The following is a 16,081-nucleotide window of genomic DNA, read 5'->3' as shown; positions in this document are numbered from 1 at the left end:
TGTAAGACTTCAGCTGTAGATAAATCAAGTCCTGACAACACCTAATACAAGGAAAAAAAGTTAAAATAATTGAGTGTGAAGCTTCAGATCTTTTTCATGTCATAGTATCTTGGGATTTCTATTTCAAGACCCATACCAGCAGGGCAGGCACTCATGGTAAACTCATGCAAGTTTGCAGTGTATGTATCGAGAGATATAATCCAACCAACAAATGCCGTGTGGATTTTCTTCCATTAAAAAGCTTATTTGTTTAGAAAGTTCTCTCCAATAAGACAACAATGGCAAAACAACATTTAGATTTATTCACACCTGTTACTTCAAGAACCTGGAACTTCAAGTTCTTCAGCAAAATGAGAATAAACCTTAAGACCAGATTTCCAAGTAGATCTTTTTCCATTAAATATTAAATAGATTGTCAACACAACTAGCATTTATGTTCATTCTTAAATACTTTGTAAAAATGCATATAATGAGTTTAAAAAAAACAAAACAAAACCAAAACAAAACAACAAAACAGTCAAGAACATTTCCAGTTTCTTTTTTCATCCAAGTGTGCCACAGTTTGTTTTGGTTAGGAAACTTTTCCAACAATTGGATTTTCTCTGGGGAAAAAAAAGAAGTCATATGTAAATATTTTCAAGGTTAAAGTTTGCTTTCTAGTTCTCATCATACAATTTTTATTTATTAAGCAAACCTATATTCTTTGCATCATTCCTACTGCTACTTATGAAATTTCACGATTTGCAGAAAACCTCACATACTTTCATGTGAGACCTCTAAATCAAAGTCAATTTTTCTAAACAACTTGGGTCGAATACTGAACTGGGCAAACCAAATCAGGGTTTAAGCATTCTTTTTTTCTGGTGAATCAAGCCCTATTGATGCAAAGAAGGAATCAGAAAACTTGCTAGTGGTGTTCCATAGATATCAGCCAGGATTGAAGAGAATTGAAAGAATCTGCTCTGGAACAAAAATGCACTCCTAAGAACAGACTTTTTTTTTTTTAACTTCACCAGAAATAGTATTTATCATTGAGTATGGCGAGTGAATTACAAACAGTATATATACTGCATGAAAGAGATGTTTCTGCAGTGTAATTTTTACAGTTTTACGTAACTTGATATTTTAATTATTTCTTAACTGAAATTTGAAATTTCGGAAAAAAATTAGAAGGTAGGCAGACAGTTAGGGATAAATTTTGTGCGCACTTCAGATGTTAAGTTGCAAGGAAACGACAGAGTCATTGCACCCACTTATGGGAATCTCAACAGGAACACAGATGAATCCCACACCAGAGGAACTTCTTGTATCTTCTAACAAATGGTAAAAAGCTGCATTACTACAAATTATGCACCTTACTTTCTCCATGTCTTTGTGTTGTCTAAATCTACCTTTAGCTTAATTATTTCTACCTCAACAAGCCTGGCCTTGTTCTACAATTTTTTTTTTTTTTTAAATACACATTTATGTATGTCAAAATTACATAAGATACTTACTCACTACCATATTTAGCACTAGATGATCTCTTCTTTCGGTATTTTTCATGCGACTTCTTCACAGTTGCCAACAAAACTTCAATCGTGCTACACTTACTCACTACCATATTTAGCACTAGATGATCTCTTCTTTCGGTATTTTTCATGCGATATTCAGCTTTTTTCTACTATATCTATTATTTGTTTAAGTGTATGAAAAGTTGCTACAGAATCTTCAATTGTGAAGTTAGAATAATCATCTGGTTCTTTCCGTGGACCTTGATAGACTGCTATACTTCCGCAAGCCTCTACAAAAATTACCACAATTATCCCAATTAGAATTTCAATAATTAAAAAACAGGTGTAACTCTTGTGATAAATGGTGATTCTGAAATTCTGAAATGTAAAGTTACTCTAGCTTATACACAAAATGGGTTAAGACAAAAGCAGGAGACAGTATCAACTAGATGTATTTACAGTTCTGTGGCTTATTCTCTGCTGGGTGTGTTCAGCACCTTGAGCATCCAGCTCTCTCCTGTTCACATTAACAGAAGACCAATGCATTCTTGCAACTCAACCGTGTTCAACAGAATTCACTCCATAGTCAGGAAAACGAGAGCAAAGACAGAAGAGCAACCAGCTATAGTTGCAGTCTCTCTGTTTAGACTATTAAAGATATTTCATATATGCAAATTCAATTAGAATAATGTGCATGCCTGATGTCTACTGTGAAGAAATGACTGAAGAATGTCTGATACCAGAGCACTAAGAGCACAAAAATATAATCTGTGTCTCTACTCTCTATTATTTTCAAGTAACTTGTTAAGACATCAAACAGATGTTACAGGCCTAAAGAATTAGAGCTGAATAATATCAGTATAATTCTTCTGAATTATTATTTGAGTACCTTCCAACTTCTGTAGTTTAGACATGTTGATAGTGAAAAGTGAGTAAATTCTTTCTGTCTCTCTGTCTCCATCAATCTCAATTTGAGTATCAGCAGGAACATCTCTAAAAGGTGAAAAAAAAGAGACAGGTAGTCAATATTTAAGTCATTCTTGAAAGCAAGTAAAAACTGTTTCAATATACTTAGCCTTTTAATATGTCTACCACTCACGGACAGCTTCACAATTGCTACACAAAACTTAGCATTTGTTGCAAGCGTTCTATAGAAACAGGCATATACAGTTTTGAGGGCAATGAATACAGCAATACTAAAAATCGCTTTTTCCAGTAGAATTTATTATTCAGTATGTCAAGAGAAAAGTATTTCACAAAAGCATCAAAGTAAGGTTAATTGTTATTAAATGACAATTAAACACTTCTTTTAAAATCCACTATATTTGAAAGGTAACCAGAACAGAAGGACAAGATACATTCCTAAACCAGAACAGTTAAAAAAACAGATAAAACCAACCAAAAAAGTTATTTAGTAACGGGAATCTTTTGAACTCTTGAGAAACCTAATATAGGAATGAACTGAGTAACATGGAAAAAGTATTATAGATTTTCAGAAAGTTATCTTATAGGACTTATACTGAATTTTAGAAGACTGACTGAGACCTTTAGCCTGTAACTTATGCAACCTATCCAGCTAAGGATAAATTTATTTTTTAAAAAGATCAGAGCATTTGTTTGTTTTCAGAAATCAGCAGCTTAAAGAAAGGCATTAATGCATTATAAGATGTCATTCATTTTCCTGACATACCTACAAAACCCAAATGATTTTTCAGAATCTACATCCAAGATTATTCAGCTGATTTTCTTAGTACAGTGTGTTTTAAAATATATGAGGTTAAAGTAAAAAAGTGACTGTATAAAACAAGACAATGTCATGAAGGAAAGAGATAGACTTCTAGGCTGAGCCCTCTGCAGCAAGGTATTTCAATTGTTTCATATAGATGACCTAGGCGCGTCATATTTCTGCATTCACCTTAGCATCTGAATAAACTTGAGCTATTAAATTTATTATTCTGCATGGAAAGAAATCAACCATTCAATATTTCTGATTTACATGTTTAATTGGTTACCTTCATTTCATATGGTGGCTGATGAAGTAATAGACTTGGTAAAATCCAGTACTTTGGGCCTTATCTAGCAAGGCATGTTTTTAGTAGCGTAACTTGCTAAAGTAGACAGGGAAAGCCTTGCCTTCACATTTTCAAGTTGTACAGTGAATCATACATTATTTGTCCTACAAAACATATGTATTTTCATTTGAGAAGGAACTTACGCAGTGCAACGAGCACAGCCCACTGTGTTCTCTATGGTAGCCTTGCAGCAAAGCCAGTTCCCATTCAGAAAAGCAGAAGGATGATAAAAACTAAGCCTCTTCTGGTTACATCTCGTTACCCGGCAAAGAGCTTCTATCCACTCACTAGCTTCTACACAGTTATTTGCTTGGATATAGAGTGGCTTTTCTCCATGTAGTACTTGAAACATCTGTAGAAGGAATGCAACATTATTCTGCTCAGTAAAAAATACTCAGTTCTTGAGCAACTTTGAATATGTCAAAATAGATTTCAAAGCTCAAGCAATTCAACAACGCCAAATTAAGACAGAAAGTGAGACAAGGGAGAAAAGACGACTTTTCACCACTTTCGTTTTACTACACAGCCCTATTTAGGAGAAAAAAAACCCAAACCAGCTCCCTGTGTTGCACCTACACCATTTCCTCATCCAAAAAAGAATCCTTAAAGAATTAGAACATGATGCATTTTCTGTCCTCTTCATTCACATATCTTTAAATGTGACCTCAGACTTCATGCTTCATATCCTGAGAATAACAGCAGATTCCCAGAAGTCTCTCCTTTACCCATCCTCAGCCTAAGTAACAGCTGTACTTTTATCACTGCCTCAGAATTTTTGATTGAAATAACAGAAATACTGATGCGTTACAGGTCCAGAATGAGGCTGTGAGCAGAGAACTGTCTCAGCTGATGAAGGTATTGTAGGAAGTTCTCATCAAAAGGAATAAATACAAGTTTGGTAATATTACATTTCTAGTAGAACATAATATAATTCATACTACTAATACCTTACATAAAAGTGCTTTGTAATAAGGTCACAGGAGTTTTACCCTTCATTCCAGGAATTTGGAAAGGGTGGCAGAAGTCAGAAAATCAGTGAGAAAAGTTGGTGCAGAGATCCAAATCTCCAGGTTAAGTTCCGTGTTCAGAGTACTTGGAAACACTACATACAGCTTGTTATTCCCGATCCAAAAAAGATTTTTTGCTGAAGTGTTTAGTAATAGGGTTTCAGTAATTCTATAAGATAATTATAATCTTTTATTTAAAGAACACATCAAGAATTACATATAAACTATCTTTTGACTCACATTTTTCTTGTTGAAGGAGCTCTCATCAAGTTTCTCCACTGCAAGAATGTTTTTGATTGGAATAGTGAAAATTGGTTCTTTATCTGTAAAAAAAATCGTAAACAGATGAGTAAAGTGATTTTTTAAAAACTGTTTTATAACTTCAGTGCACTGATACTGTTAGTTAAGTTCTCAAAATGTGCATTTTTATTATTGAGAAAACGTACATGAATCAGTGTGTTTTAGGAAAAGAAAAAAATTATGCATTTTTAAAAAGCACAAAACAGATGCAAACACTTAAAATATTGAGAAAAAAAATTATGCATTTTTAAAAAGCACAAAACAGATGCAAACACTTAAAAAATATTGAGAAAATAAAAATAATTGTAAAATAAACATAAGTTACCTTGCTGTTTGTGGTAGGTAAATTCTCTACTTGTTAGACAGAACCACCGCTTCTTGAAATTCTTTTTACCAATCCGAGTCCTTCCCTGAGCTCTTTTGTACATTTCTCTGTAAAGACAGAATCAAATGAAATGCAACCACTAGTCTTCTGAAGAGCTTTCAAAACCATTTACTGAGATAATACATTATTGTTCATCATGCAGCAACATAAAAATCTACTTCACTGTAGATTAAAAAAAACCCTACTAGTTGTTCAAAATAGATCCTTGAGATTACCTCCCAATATGGTGATCATGTACAGGGTTCCATTAACAGGAAAGGAGTTTGAAAAATACGCAATCCAGACTCTTGTTTGTAGCAGTAGATTTGGAGTGGGTACTTACTTACTCAGATCCAGACTCCAAATTTTCCCAAAAGGGAGTATGGTGTATCCCAACTACAAGACTCTCTCTTTCCTGACACTTTCTACTTGTGAACGTACTTGGCCTTATCTGGATCAGAAACTGAGTGTCAGTGAGATGATGCTGAACACAGCTCAATAGCAAGGGTAGACACAAACTGTATTCAGTACACTTTAAGTGTACTCACTGGCAACTATTTTTTTTTGAGCAACAGCCATCAATTTATAATACAGACTAGCTTCCAAATTGCTATAACTAAGTGTTGATCCACTACAATTGTCTCCTTCATTTCTATTTAGTTTTTTAATAAGAGGTACATTTCTTCCTTGTTTGAAATTTGGATGCTTGTTTCACAGAAGAATCTTTACTTGCTATGAATCTGCTTCTCAGGTAAATACAAATGTTTTTTCCCCATAAATGTTGTTTGAATTAATTCATCAGCTATTCTTCATCAACATAAAAAAAAATACTTCATTTCTTAGAAAGAGTGATTTTCACCTCAATTTTTGTAAAAGCATTCTATAATTTACTGTTAAGTATTCCAATTACAGGGTAATTTTTCCCCTACTTTAAAGGCAGAACGTTTAGCTGGCTGGGCTTAAACAGCATGCAAAGTCATTCTGAATTAAATTCATACCATGTTTTAAAACACACTTTCACAATCCTGAATAAACCATCACAGCTCAGTCACTGAATGGTAACAGAAATGCAGACAGGCTTTAATAGGTTTTAGGCTGCTTTTAATTATTTTTTCCAAAGTATTTAGAAGATGAGTTATGAAAGTTTACAGCTGTTGGTTTAAACTAATTCTGCAAACTAACAAAGAATTATCACCAATTACAAATATCACAATTTCTACAGTATATCAAATATTTTAATAAGCATTAATCTGATGTTGGCATTAATGAAAAAACCAGTAAAGTCAATTCTGTTTTGCATGATGTAGATTCAAGATGTATTTACCCTTCTTTTAGATGTACTGGCTCACTCAGACCACTGGGCTCTTTACTTTCAGTAGAGGAAACATCATCTAGGAACTTAAGGAAAAATACACAGAGAATATATACAATACAGAAACACAGAACAACCAAGAGCTATTTTGTAAATATACATGTACAGTTTCTCCCAGAACGGAACAATTACTTTATGCAACAGATGAAATGAAAATATATTGCAGGGACTTGGAACAATGTAACAAGGGATGCCCATAAGTCACACAAGATTTCTTTATTTAGTTCCTAAACAGCAGACCTAATAAAGTCTGTTTCAAAAAGTTTATACTACTTTTTTTAAAAAAACCCACTAAAATTAGCTTAGTCTACAAAAAAAAAAAATCTATTTGAAAGGTACCTTTTTAACAGATTCAGTAAATTTTTCTTCTTGAAATGTTTTGAAAAACTCACACATAAACGTCTCCTTGAAACTTGACTGGAAGAAAAGGTAAATTGACATAAATAAACTTTCTTTGAAAGTTGTCTATGAAATAAGAAAGAATTTTAGTAGCCTTACAAGTTTGCTTTTGGTCAAACTTCCCCAACTCCCCAAAGTCTGGATGGCTTTTGATATAAGAGTTAATGTTCTAGAAGTCTGTGCATCCTAAAATAAAGAAACAAAATTCAGAAGTCACTTTTTTTTTCCCCCCACAATTCCAGGTAAAGCTTTGATTTAAAAATGAAAATGTCACAAAAAAATACTCTATTACACAATGTAGTAAATCTGACGCATCTTCATTCCTTTTCTTCTTCGCCCAAAGAGAAGAAATGCATATGCAGTATTGTCCTCTATTAGCACTTGCACTTTGTGAAGATATGTATCTTTTATAAGCTACTGTACAGTGTTTAATATTTTACTCACTACCCCCAGAATTTAATATTAGTACTTGGAAAAATATTTTACTTATATAACATCTCAACCCCCCTCAAATCCTGTAATTGTTACTACCCATCTAATGCTTCTGAACTATTCAAAACTTAACACTAAACATAATGAACTATTGCTGGACAAATGGTAGAAATTCTCATAATACAAAGTGAACTTAAAACTTTGTCTTTAAGGCTTTTGTCTAATTTGTTTGCTACCTCACTGCTTGCACTTTAGTACAGGATTATAAACACAGCCACAGAAAGGGGCCTTGCTGTTCCCTTTAAAATGTTTAACCCTCAAGTGATAAAATCCTGCAGTCTTTTTACTCAGCGAACTGGATAATGTCAAAGGTATGAATTTGAGTAAGTATATTTTTTTCTTTTGAAAGCACAACACACTGAAGTAGATAAAATAAAAAAATAAAGATAGCCTCTGGAGCAGAAGATTTCACACATCTGTATTTTATGTGAAAATAATACAGTATTTTTTCCTTATCTCCATATTCCTGTCTTTGAAGATTTTTTTTTTTATGCATATCTATTTGACAATTTGAAAACTGAAAATGGAAGATTTGGCAACCCACTGCAACTAGTGGAGTCCAGAATAAATATGCAGACCAATTATTGGCTAACTCTACAACCTCTGTTTGAGACACAAATGAAAATGTTTTTTTAAAAGTGAAAGTGACATCTGGATATTTAACTTCCATGGTGGAAGTTAAACCAATGCAGTTTAGGCATATACCTTAAAGAACCCTCAGTCACGTTGCTATTCTAACAAAGCAGCACATTCCCAAAAAAGGCACAGCATCTTTAGTATCAGTGACTCCTCTACATCGTTTGAGAACACCTCATAAAGACTGAGAAATTTGATGCTTAAAGAACCGCAAGTGTCTTCGTTCCTTTGGTGAGGTATAAAATTGAAAACTCAACCTGGAGACATTTAGTAATCTTATTTCCCAGTTACCCGCTGAAAGTAACTTATGCCTTCCCAGATAAACAGATCTGACGGTTATGAATAAAACAGAACAAAGCTTCACGAAACTTACTGGATGGTGAGGTCGTAAATGAAAAGTATGAGGTGAGACTACGGCTACAGCAAAGAAACGAAGAAACACAAAGCTGCTCACTGCAGAATACTGTACATGAGGATCATCTGCAGAGAAAAACCATGAAATGTAACATGCACTAAACTTAGTAGGAAATAATGAAGACAGTCAACATAAAAATCCTTAAGAAGATAACATCAGAGGAGACATTTTAAAACAGAACAGAAAAATCAATGAAGTGCATGAAATGAGAAAGGTGATCATGGTAAGAAGTGTCCTACTTATAATGAAGGGTTTATTTCTCTGAAAAGAAGTTCTGTTCTCATAAAACTGGCTCATCAGCTCCACTACTAGGAACGATGAGGTTATTGCAAGCATTTACATACAGTGTTGATTAGGTACGGCTGTATGCACGTTGAACCAAAAGAGAAAATATTATAGCAGTTGCCTTGAAACTCTAGGGCTATCGGGTTTATTCACCCATAAAGTTAATCACTGGTCAAGTCAAATACATTAATGCTGCACAACAAGTGCAGTCAACGCATATGAGTAACTTCAACTCCACTCCTGAGTTGCATCATAAAACCATGGTGTTATATAATTTTGATGCTGTAAATGAGGATTTTCTCATTTAGTATTTTGGGTATATTTACACCTTTATACTGGGAAATACAGCGGGATCACATTCTTACTCTAATGACCACTTCAATCTATCTGTCCGGGAAGTTAGCTATTCTGAAAGGACTGTCTGAACTAGAGGAATTTATGGCATCAGTTCCAGTGACAAACATGAATCAAAGAAAGGCTCCAGATTATGAGAAGTATATTCCTCCTTTGTAGCTTATAATATGACACTTCAGATTTTAATTGACTGAAGTATAAGAGTATTTCAGACCCACCACATTATTCCTATATTAAAACCATTCTGAAAGAATAAAGCTGTTCTAATACTGGTCACATTACAAACGCATTAAATATTTTACATTATCCACCCTCCCCAAAACTACCCATAAGTAGTAAAGCTGGACACTTAAGTTATGAATGTGCTAGTCAATAGTTAACATAGTTGCAGTTCATGTAGTTAAGATGTAAACACCAAATTTATTTTCAAGTTTACAATCTTGCTTCTTTAGAAGCAATAAACAGATCAGCTCTTCCAAACTTTATGCATCTTTCAACTAAATCACCTCCTGTATTACTTGTGCTTTTCTTCTAGTATCTCATACTTCTGTTGGTGACTTCTTATTTGCTGCTGCCTTGCAGCGTTTCTGACCTGCTACATTTTTGTATCAGAAAATACAAGATTCTTGCTGATTGACCACAAGGCTTTACTATAACTTACAGACTGACAGAAAAACAAATGCCTGATTGTCAAGGTAAGAAGTTCAGGGCACAGCTTTGCAGAAGGCAAGAATTTTAACAATCCCCATAAGGTAACTGCAGAAGTTAAGTATTTCACTCTGAACATCATTTTCTAAAGTTTTTAGAGAACACTTACTTGGAAATCTTTTGGCAGCCAGATGCCTCAAAGAATAAAAAACATCACACATTAGGGTAGGACAACTTATACTTGACCGCACAATTTCACGGAATACTTTGTCTACATAATAGCGTAGATTTTCCTGCAATTATGAAAAAAGGTATTTTTTCAGACCATTAACATTTGCATTTCTATGTTTTTTTCCTGAACACAAACATAACACTACAATTCCTTTTTTCAAAACGCTGCCTGACTATTCAATTATGTATTTTAGTACAGTGCATATTTAAAAAGCCTCATAATATTTATATGGGATTACTAGTTTATTTTTACTAAAAAGATAGTTTAATGATATTCACTTAAAGTATATAAGCAGTGTCTGGCAATACACAACTTTCTATCAAAACCCATTTTTGTAGTTTGACAACAACATCTTACAAGGAAGGAGCACTTCCCATGCATACCTAGTGAATGCTAATTTAGTTTGTTGCAGCTACTATTGCCTTAAGTGTCATCCTCTGGTAACGTGCAAGCGGCAAGCAAAACTTCAGGGAAAAGTGTTAAAGCAGTCCTAATTAGCTACTTCATCATCTAGATGCTGAGTACAGAACATCAGGAATCACAACACCCAACAAATTGGTAAGGAAGACTGTAATCCTCTGTATAGTTTCTCCTCCCCGTCCCATTTTCCGTTGGACTTTTCCTTTGCTGTTTTCATAAACAGGGATAAGAAAATACAATTTTTCCTTTGTTTACTCTGGAATCAGAGAATTATACTGCTACCCTAAGTTACTCATTTTCCATTACACAGAGCTGCTTTATAAAATGTTTTTCTATCAGATTTTGAGAAAGTTTAAATTAGGTAAAACAGATTAGGAAACTCACCATATTAATTTCTACATTATCCCCTTCTCTTAATTTGATGGGATCTATTTCACAGGGTTTAGGAGACTCACATATCTGAAACAAACAAACAAAACTATAGGAGTTCAATTTTTCAGACAGAAAGCATGGAAATGTACCTATTTAAAACCAGATTCTGCCCTAGATTTAGGGGTAAAGCTCTAAATAGGTTCTACCGATCCGTAACAGCATGCAATAATCATCCTCACTTTTGTGTGTGCCTTTTCACATGGATCAATTACATAAAGCATCACGGGGGTAAATTCTGCAATGTGTTAGAGGCTGGAGGAACTGTCATTGACTGTTTATTTTCAAGCATCTGGAACATAAATAACAAAAAGCAGCTCCTCCCACTAAACTTAACCAATTATTGCTCATTTTAACTTTCCTCTAGAATTCCCCCAACTGAGTGATTACTAACACAGGGAGCTGTAAGAAGAATGCCTATCAAAGAGACAGGATACCCCAGGGGGCTAAGTGTCCTGAAAACAGTTTCAGTAGGATAACCTACCTCATCAATAACAGGTTTCAAAGTAACCTTTAGGTAGTGCTTCCCCACTATTTTCATCATTTCATCTACACACCGAGTTGCTAATGAGTTGCCTCTGAAGACTGTGTTTGCTTCTCTGTAAGAAAATAATTTATTTTATTTGAACAGGAAAAAATAAGAAGCTCAGTTACAAATTCCGATTAATACTTTATCTTGCTATTAAATAATTAATTTTTTTAAAACATTTTTTCATATATTTCAGTCAGGAATTCCAGAACCTAGATACCCAGCTTGCAATGGCACTCAGGAACAGAAAAAGAATAAACAAGAATATTATTGCAGCTTTTACCAAAACTAGGAACATAAATAAAACCATAAGAAAAAGCCTAAGAAATTTTAGACAAAGGAAGTCACAATCCAGTGCTGAATGTGAGAAAGAACAATTGGAGAAAATTCCAAAATAACAACAACTTGTACCTCACCAATAAACAATTCTTCCTCCAGTAGTCCTGGTGAAAAAAAATCTTAGAGCTACAATGAATAGCATACTGCTACACTACACTGATAAACTCCGACACTTTAACCAAAACATATTTCATCTAGGGTTATGCTTTTTATTCATTATAGCTGTTGAAGAAAACTGAGAGCCAGCTGTGCAAAGTAAATCTTTCTAATCTGAGAGATTTAATCTTTCTTTGTTACAGTTCAATTATAACTGAAAGGAATGTGTGTACTAAAATGCAGTTCAGAAAAATTATTTTCCACGAGTCACCTCTTTCTACACAGTTAAATTGTCTCACCTTACTTAAATCTGGAATAAGTCAGCTTTGAAATGAACCATCCTGTGGTGACAAAACCCCTTCCACATCTCCACAGGACATGACTTGGCACCTCAGTGGCCACTACTCAGGTCCACTTCATTTCTCTCCTAACCTCAGAGCTGCAAATTCACAGGCCGTACACTGCTACTTGGAAAAACTCCTGTGCTTGCTACTTTCAAGGCATGCAGGAGGACACATACACACTTACAAGGCACCTTTGCAGAAAAAGAGTACCCCTCACTTAAGTCACATACTAAAGGAAACAGGGTAAGTTTCTCAGCAATTTTAAAAATGTTAAGTACCAATCTAATGACCAGTAAAATTTGAAGAGTGGCCAAATTATGACATTTTAAAATAAAAACTACGTGCTCTTAGACACAACTCTAGACTGCTAGCTTGCTATGTTTAGCCATATACTAGGTCCAAGAAGATTTTACAAAATTTAACCAAATAGCACACAATCATTAACTCTGACTCCCAGCTTCAATGGGATTTTAATGAATGTTTTTATAAACTAGCATTAAAAGATGAATGTATTTAGTCAGTTTTACATAATGAGAGAAAGAAATTCGACATGCTTACTTATCAACGTTGTATCATGAAGCCCTTTAAAACTCTTAATAATAATTTAAAAAGGCATCACTAAACATGAAATACATACTGGGTGTCCTTCAGATCTAGTTCTGCCACTGCAGCAACAAATGGAACTAGCTTATGGTGGTGTAGCAATAATCGTACAAGAGGCAGAACAGCATCGTACTTGTCTCGACAAACTTCACTCAGTATGTAGGCAGCAGATGCAGAAATCGGCTGTGAGAAAGCAGAATACAAAATCATGAGTGAGGTAGTTAAGTGTTCTTCATGTATTTGGCAAAGTACAGATCAAATCTAACAAGACTATAGACGTAGCTTCTTAAAAAAAGTTTCAACATTTGCTGTATAACATGGCAATTAAAAGTTTTCATTCTACAGAAATACTTAACTGAAAATTGGTATTATCGACTCTATACTTGACATTTAAGAATGAAATTCAGCATCTACTCACCCTTCTCATCCTCCCTAAAGGGTTAGAGTATGGCTTTGTCACAAATCCAAGTAAGAGGCAGTAAGCAATTGCTTTACTATAATGTCATATATCTTTATAGGACTTTTTAAACTATAATCAGAGCACATTAAAATACAGTTCTCACTTCTAAAGTGTTTGTCGCCATTCTACAGTTGGGAATTCCAATTAAAAAACTTATCAAGTGATTTCATTTAAGTAAAAAAAGACAGCTGTTGACTGCTGCTAGCTACATACTCAGCTCTTCCTGAATTCCAGTGAAGTAGTATTTGAATATGGGCTAGCAAAAATTTTAGTCACAATCTGCTTCCTCTTTACCTTTCTTCTCCTCTGCCAGTACTTCACCAGCACTGAAGTGAAGGAAGGCAGGCTATAGAAGACCTAGGAATATAAAGCCTGGTTATTATAATTTGATTCCTGTCTCAATGCTATGCTAACCATCTACCACACTTCACTCTTTTGTCACCATGTCCACGTGAGAAATCCAGTCATGCTGATTAATGTACTGGGGAAGACAGAAGCAATTCAGAAGAAGTGGAATTAGAAATTAATTCTGAAGCAGACTATTTTTGGTAAAGGTGATTATCTGCCCCTTCAGCGCCAATAACACCCCAGAAAACCGCTAAATCCAGGGAGCCAATAGCAGCCAGTGGGAAAAGACAATGTTGAAAAGAGCAATCAACGAGAAGAAAGTATTTTATCTCTTCCAGTCACACAGCACAGGTTATTTCACAGTCTCTGCTGGTTCTTCTAAAATAAGAAGAATATCTTGGTAGTTTGGAGCAGAAGTAAATGCTCTACAAGCTACTCATCTGGTTGTGACAGAAGTAATTCATGCAAAGGAACAAAATTTCTCTAGATATGCATAATTCACATTGTCTCATACAGGACTGCATAATTCATTTTAAGTTTTCATTTTAAAAAAAATTTTCAACAAAAGTACCTGAACATCTGATGATTTTAGCAGCAAGTTTCTTAGAGAAGCATAGTATTCAGATGGAAGTACAGAGTCTTCAGTATAACAGATATTTAATCTAAGTGATCCCAAATCATCAGTTTTAGAAGACTTGTTTCCATTTTCTCTTGGTTGAAGTAAGTACCTGAAAGCAACAGGGCAATTTAAAATATTAAATTCTGGTTTCATTAATTTGACTAATTCTACAATAAAGCAAAGTATCACATTTAATTATTTCAGTACACATAAACTGAGTCTGAAAACTGGCAATAAAATTCACATAAAAAAGCTTGAGACACAAAAGAAAAAAAAAGGACAGCATTTTGATGCGCCTTTAGCACATAATGAAACATGTATTTATTTTCTCATATCTTTCCGAACAGTGAAATAGGATATACTTCTTGTAGCTCAACTGGGATAGCAGGAATAGTTAGAAATTATGTTGGACCTTCTCATTTTACATCTAAGTTATATTTAGGGTGTTGGACATTGCAGATGGAACAGCTAGTGTCAAGAATTTCAATGGTCTAGTCTGAAACCAGTAAAAATACATAATATTAACAGGCTGCATTCCTGAGAAACAAGTAAGATTAAAAGAAACAAAATTGTGCTTTTTTCCTACTCTCAATACAAAATATATTAAACAATTCTTCATTGGCTTTTGCTGTAGTTCAACTGTATTCCAACAGGAGGTGCAGCCCTACAAAAATTTTAACAGTTTTTAAGTGGTGTCACAGTATAGTTTCAACATGCAGCCTGACAAACTGAAATCATATCTTCAAAAATTCTTTTACAATCATTTATATTTGTACTTCTGCAATCAGGAGATCAGACTTCTTTCAATAATCAGATGCATTGCCCATGAAGGCATGCTAAAATAAAGTAAAACTGATTTACAAGAACCTCTACTTGACAGCATGACTCTTAGGCTTATTTTTCCAATATTTAGTACTAGTGATACTGTTTTATCTGCTGTACATCAGCTGTATTAAAAAACATTTTATGTAAATTAGTAGTAGTATAAAAAAAGTTATTTTTAATCACAGAACTGCTTTTGATAAGCAGATCATAATTGGGTATGAGGATGTTCAATACAAGGTATGCCTACAAAGTATATTAGCAGACACAAACCTCTCTATCGATGCTTCAAGTGAACTGGACATGAGTCAGGTTAATTCAAGAAGCTATGTGAACACAATATCCTGGTAATGAGCCCATGCTAATATAACCTTTCTCTTAGCAGGCTGTTAACGGAGGCATATCATACAGCTTTTGATCAGTTCAGAGCACTGGCAGAACAAGCCTGTGTCTGCAATACACCGTGTAAAAAAATTGAAAATTCTGACACAAGCATTTATTATGTTTAGGATCACATTCAAACACTAAGAATCACAGTTCAACTTTGACACATCCAAGACACTTGGAGCCTGAGGTGGGTACATGGAGCAGAGCCATAATGGTTCCTGGCCAAGACCTGTGCTCCATTTAGGTCCTATTTACCCACTTCCTTCCTACGTGTTTTTTACGTGGATATGGAAGGGCTTCCTCCGCTCTTTTCTCTGTACTTAAAGGTGCACTAAAAGCAGAATATTCTACACACTTTGAGGCATTCGAATCTGTTGCACTCATCACTTCCTGCCGCTAAGCATCTGGGACAGTAAAGGGGCTAGAGATCGGCTCCTGCTTGCAAGAACTTCAGAAGGGAGGTTGCTGCTATGTTATAAGCAGAGGTCTGTCTTTCCTGAATTCCCTTCATACCTTACACTTCCAGCTTTTAGACTTCTGTGCCTGCTCCCGTGAAATGACATTGGGTTGGTTCCAGAAGATACTTTCTGAACCTCCCCAAGGGGGAATAAAAAAA

The 16,081-nt window shown here is 34.6% G+C and overlaps 1 protein-coding gene across 1 annotated transcript in view; it reads right to left on the bottom strand.

Annotated features, from left to right (window-relative positions):
• Window positions 1-1,593: 1,593 nt before the first annotated feature.
• RASA2 (RAS p21 protein activator 2) overlaps window positions 1,594-16,081 on the bottom strand; it is a 17,285-nt gene continuing 2,797 nt past the window's right edge. Inside the window, exons 4-17 of the mRNA XM_019474022.1 lie at window positions 14,209-14,365; window positions 12,864-13,012; window positions 11,403-11,517; window positions 10,874-10,948; window positions 10,007-10,130; window positions 8,509-8,615; window positions 7,107-7,193; window positions 6,948-7,025; window positions 6,561-6,634; window positions 5,198-5,304; window positions 4,813-4,895; window positions 3,709-3,917; window positions 2,383-2,486; window positions 1,594-1,783 (exon numbers count right to left, since the gene is read on the bottom strand). Of these exons, the coding sequence (XP_019329567.1) occupies window positions 1,650-1,783; window positions 2,383-2,486; window positions 3,709-3,917; window positions 4,813-4,895; window positions 5,198-5,304; window positions 6,561-6,634; window positions 6,948-7,025; window positions 7,107-7,193; window positions 8,509-8,615; window positions 10,007-10,130; window positions 10,874-10,948; window positions 11,403-11,517; window positions 12,864-13,012; window positions 14,209-14,365 (1,603 nt within the window). The 3' untranslated portion in view covers window positions 1,594-1,649. The remainder of the gene's footprint in view (window positions 1,784-2,382; window positions 2,487-3,708; window positions 3,918-4,812; window positions 4,896-5,197; window positions 5,305-6,560; window positions 6,635-6,947; window positions 7,026-7,106; window positions 7,194-8,508; window positions 8,616-10,006; window positions 10,131-10,873; window positions 10,949-11,402; window positions 11,518-12,863; window positions 13,013-14,208; window positions 14,366-16,081) is intronic.

This window comes from Aptenodytes forsteri, unplaced genomic scaffold (genome assembly GCF_000699145.1).
Source record: "Aptenodytes forsteri isolate BGI_AS27 unplaced genomic scaffold, ASM69914v1 Scaffold184, whole genome shotgun sequence".
Lineage (NCBI taxonomy): Eukaryota > Metazoa > Chordata > Aves > Sphenisciformes > Spheniscidae > Aptenodytes > Aptenodytes forsteri.
This window is presented reverse-complemented; position numbering and strand designations above follow the sequence as displayed.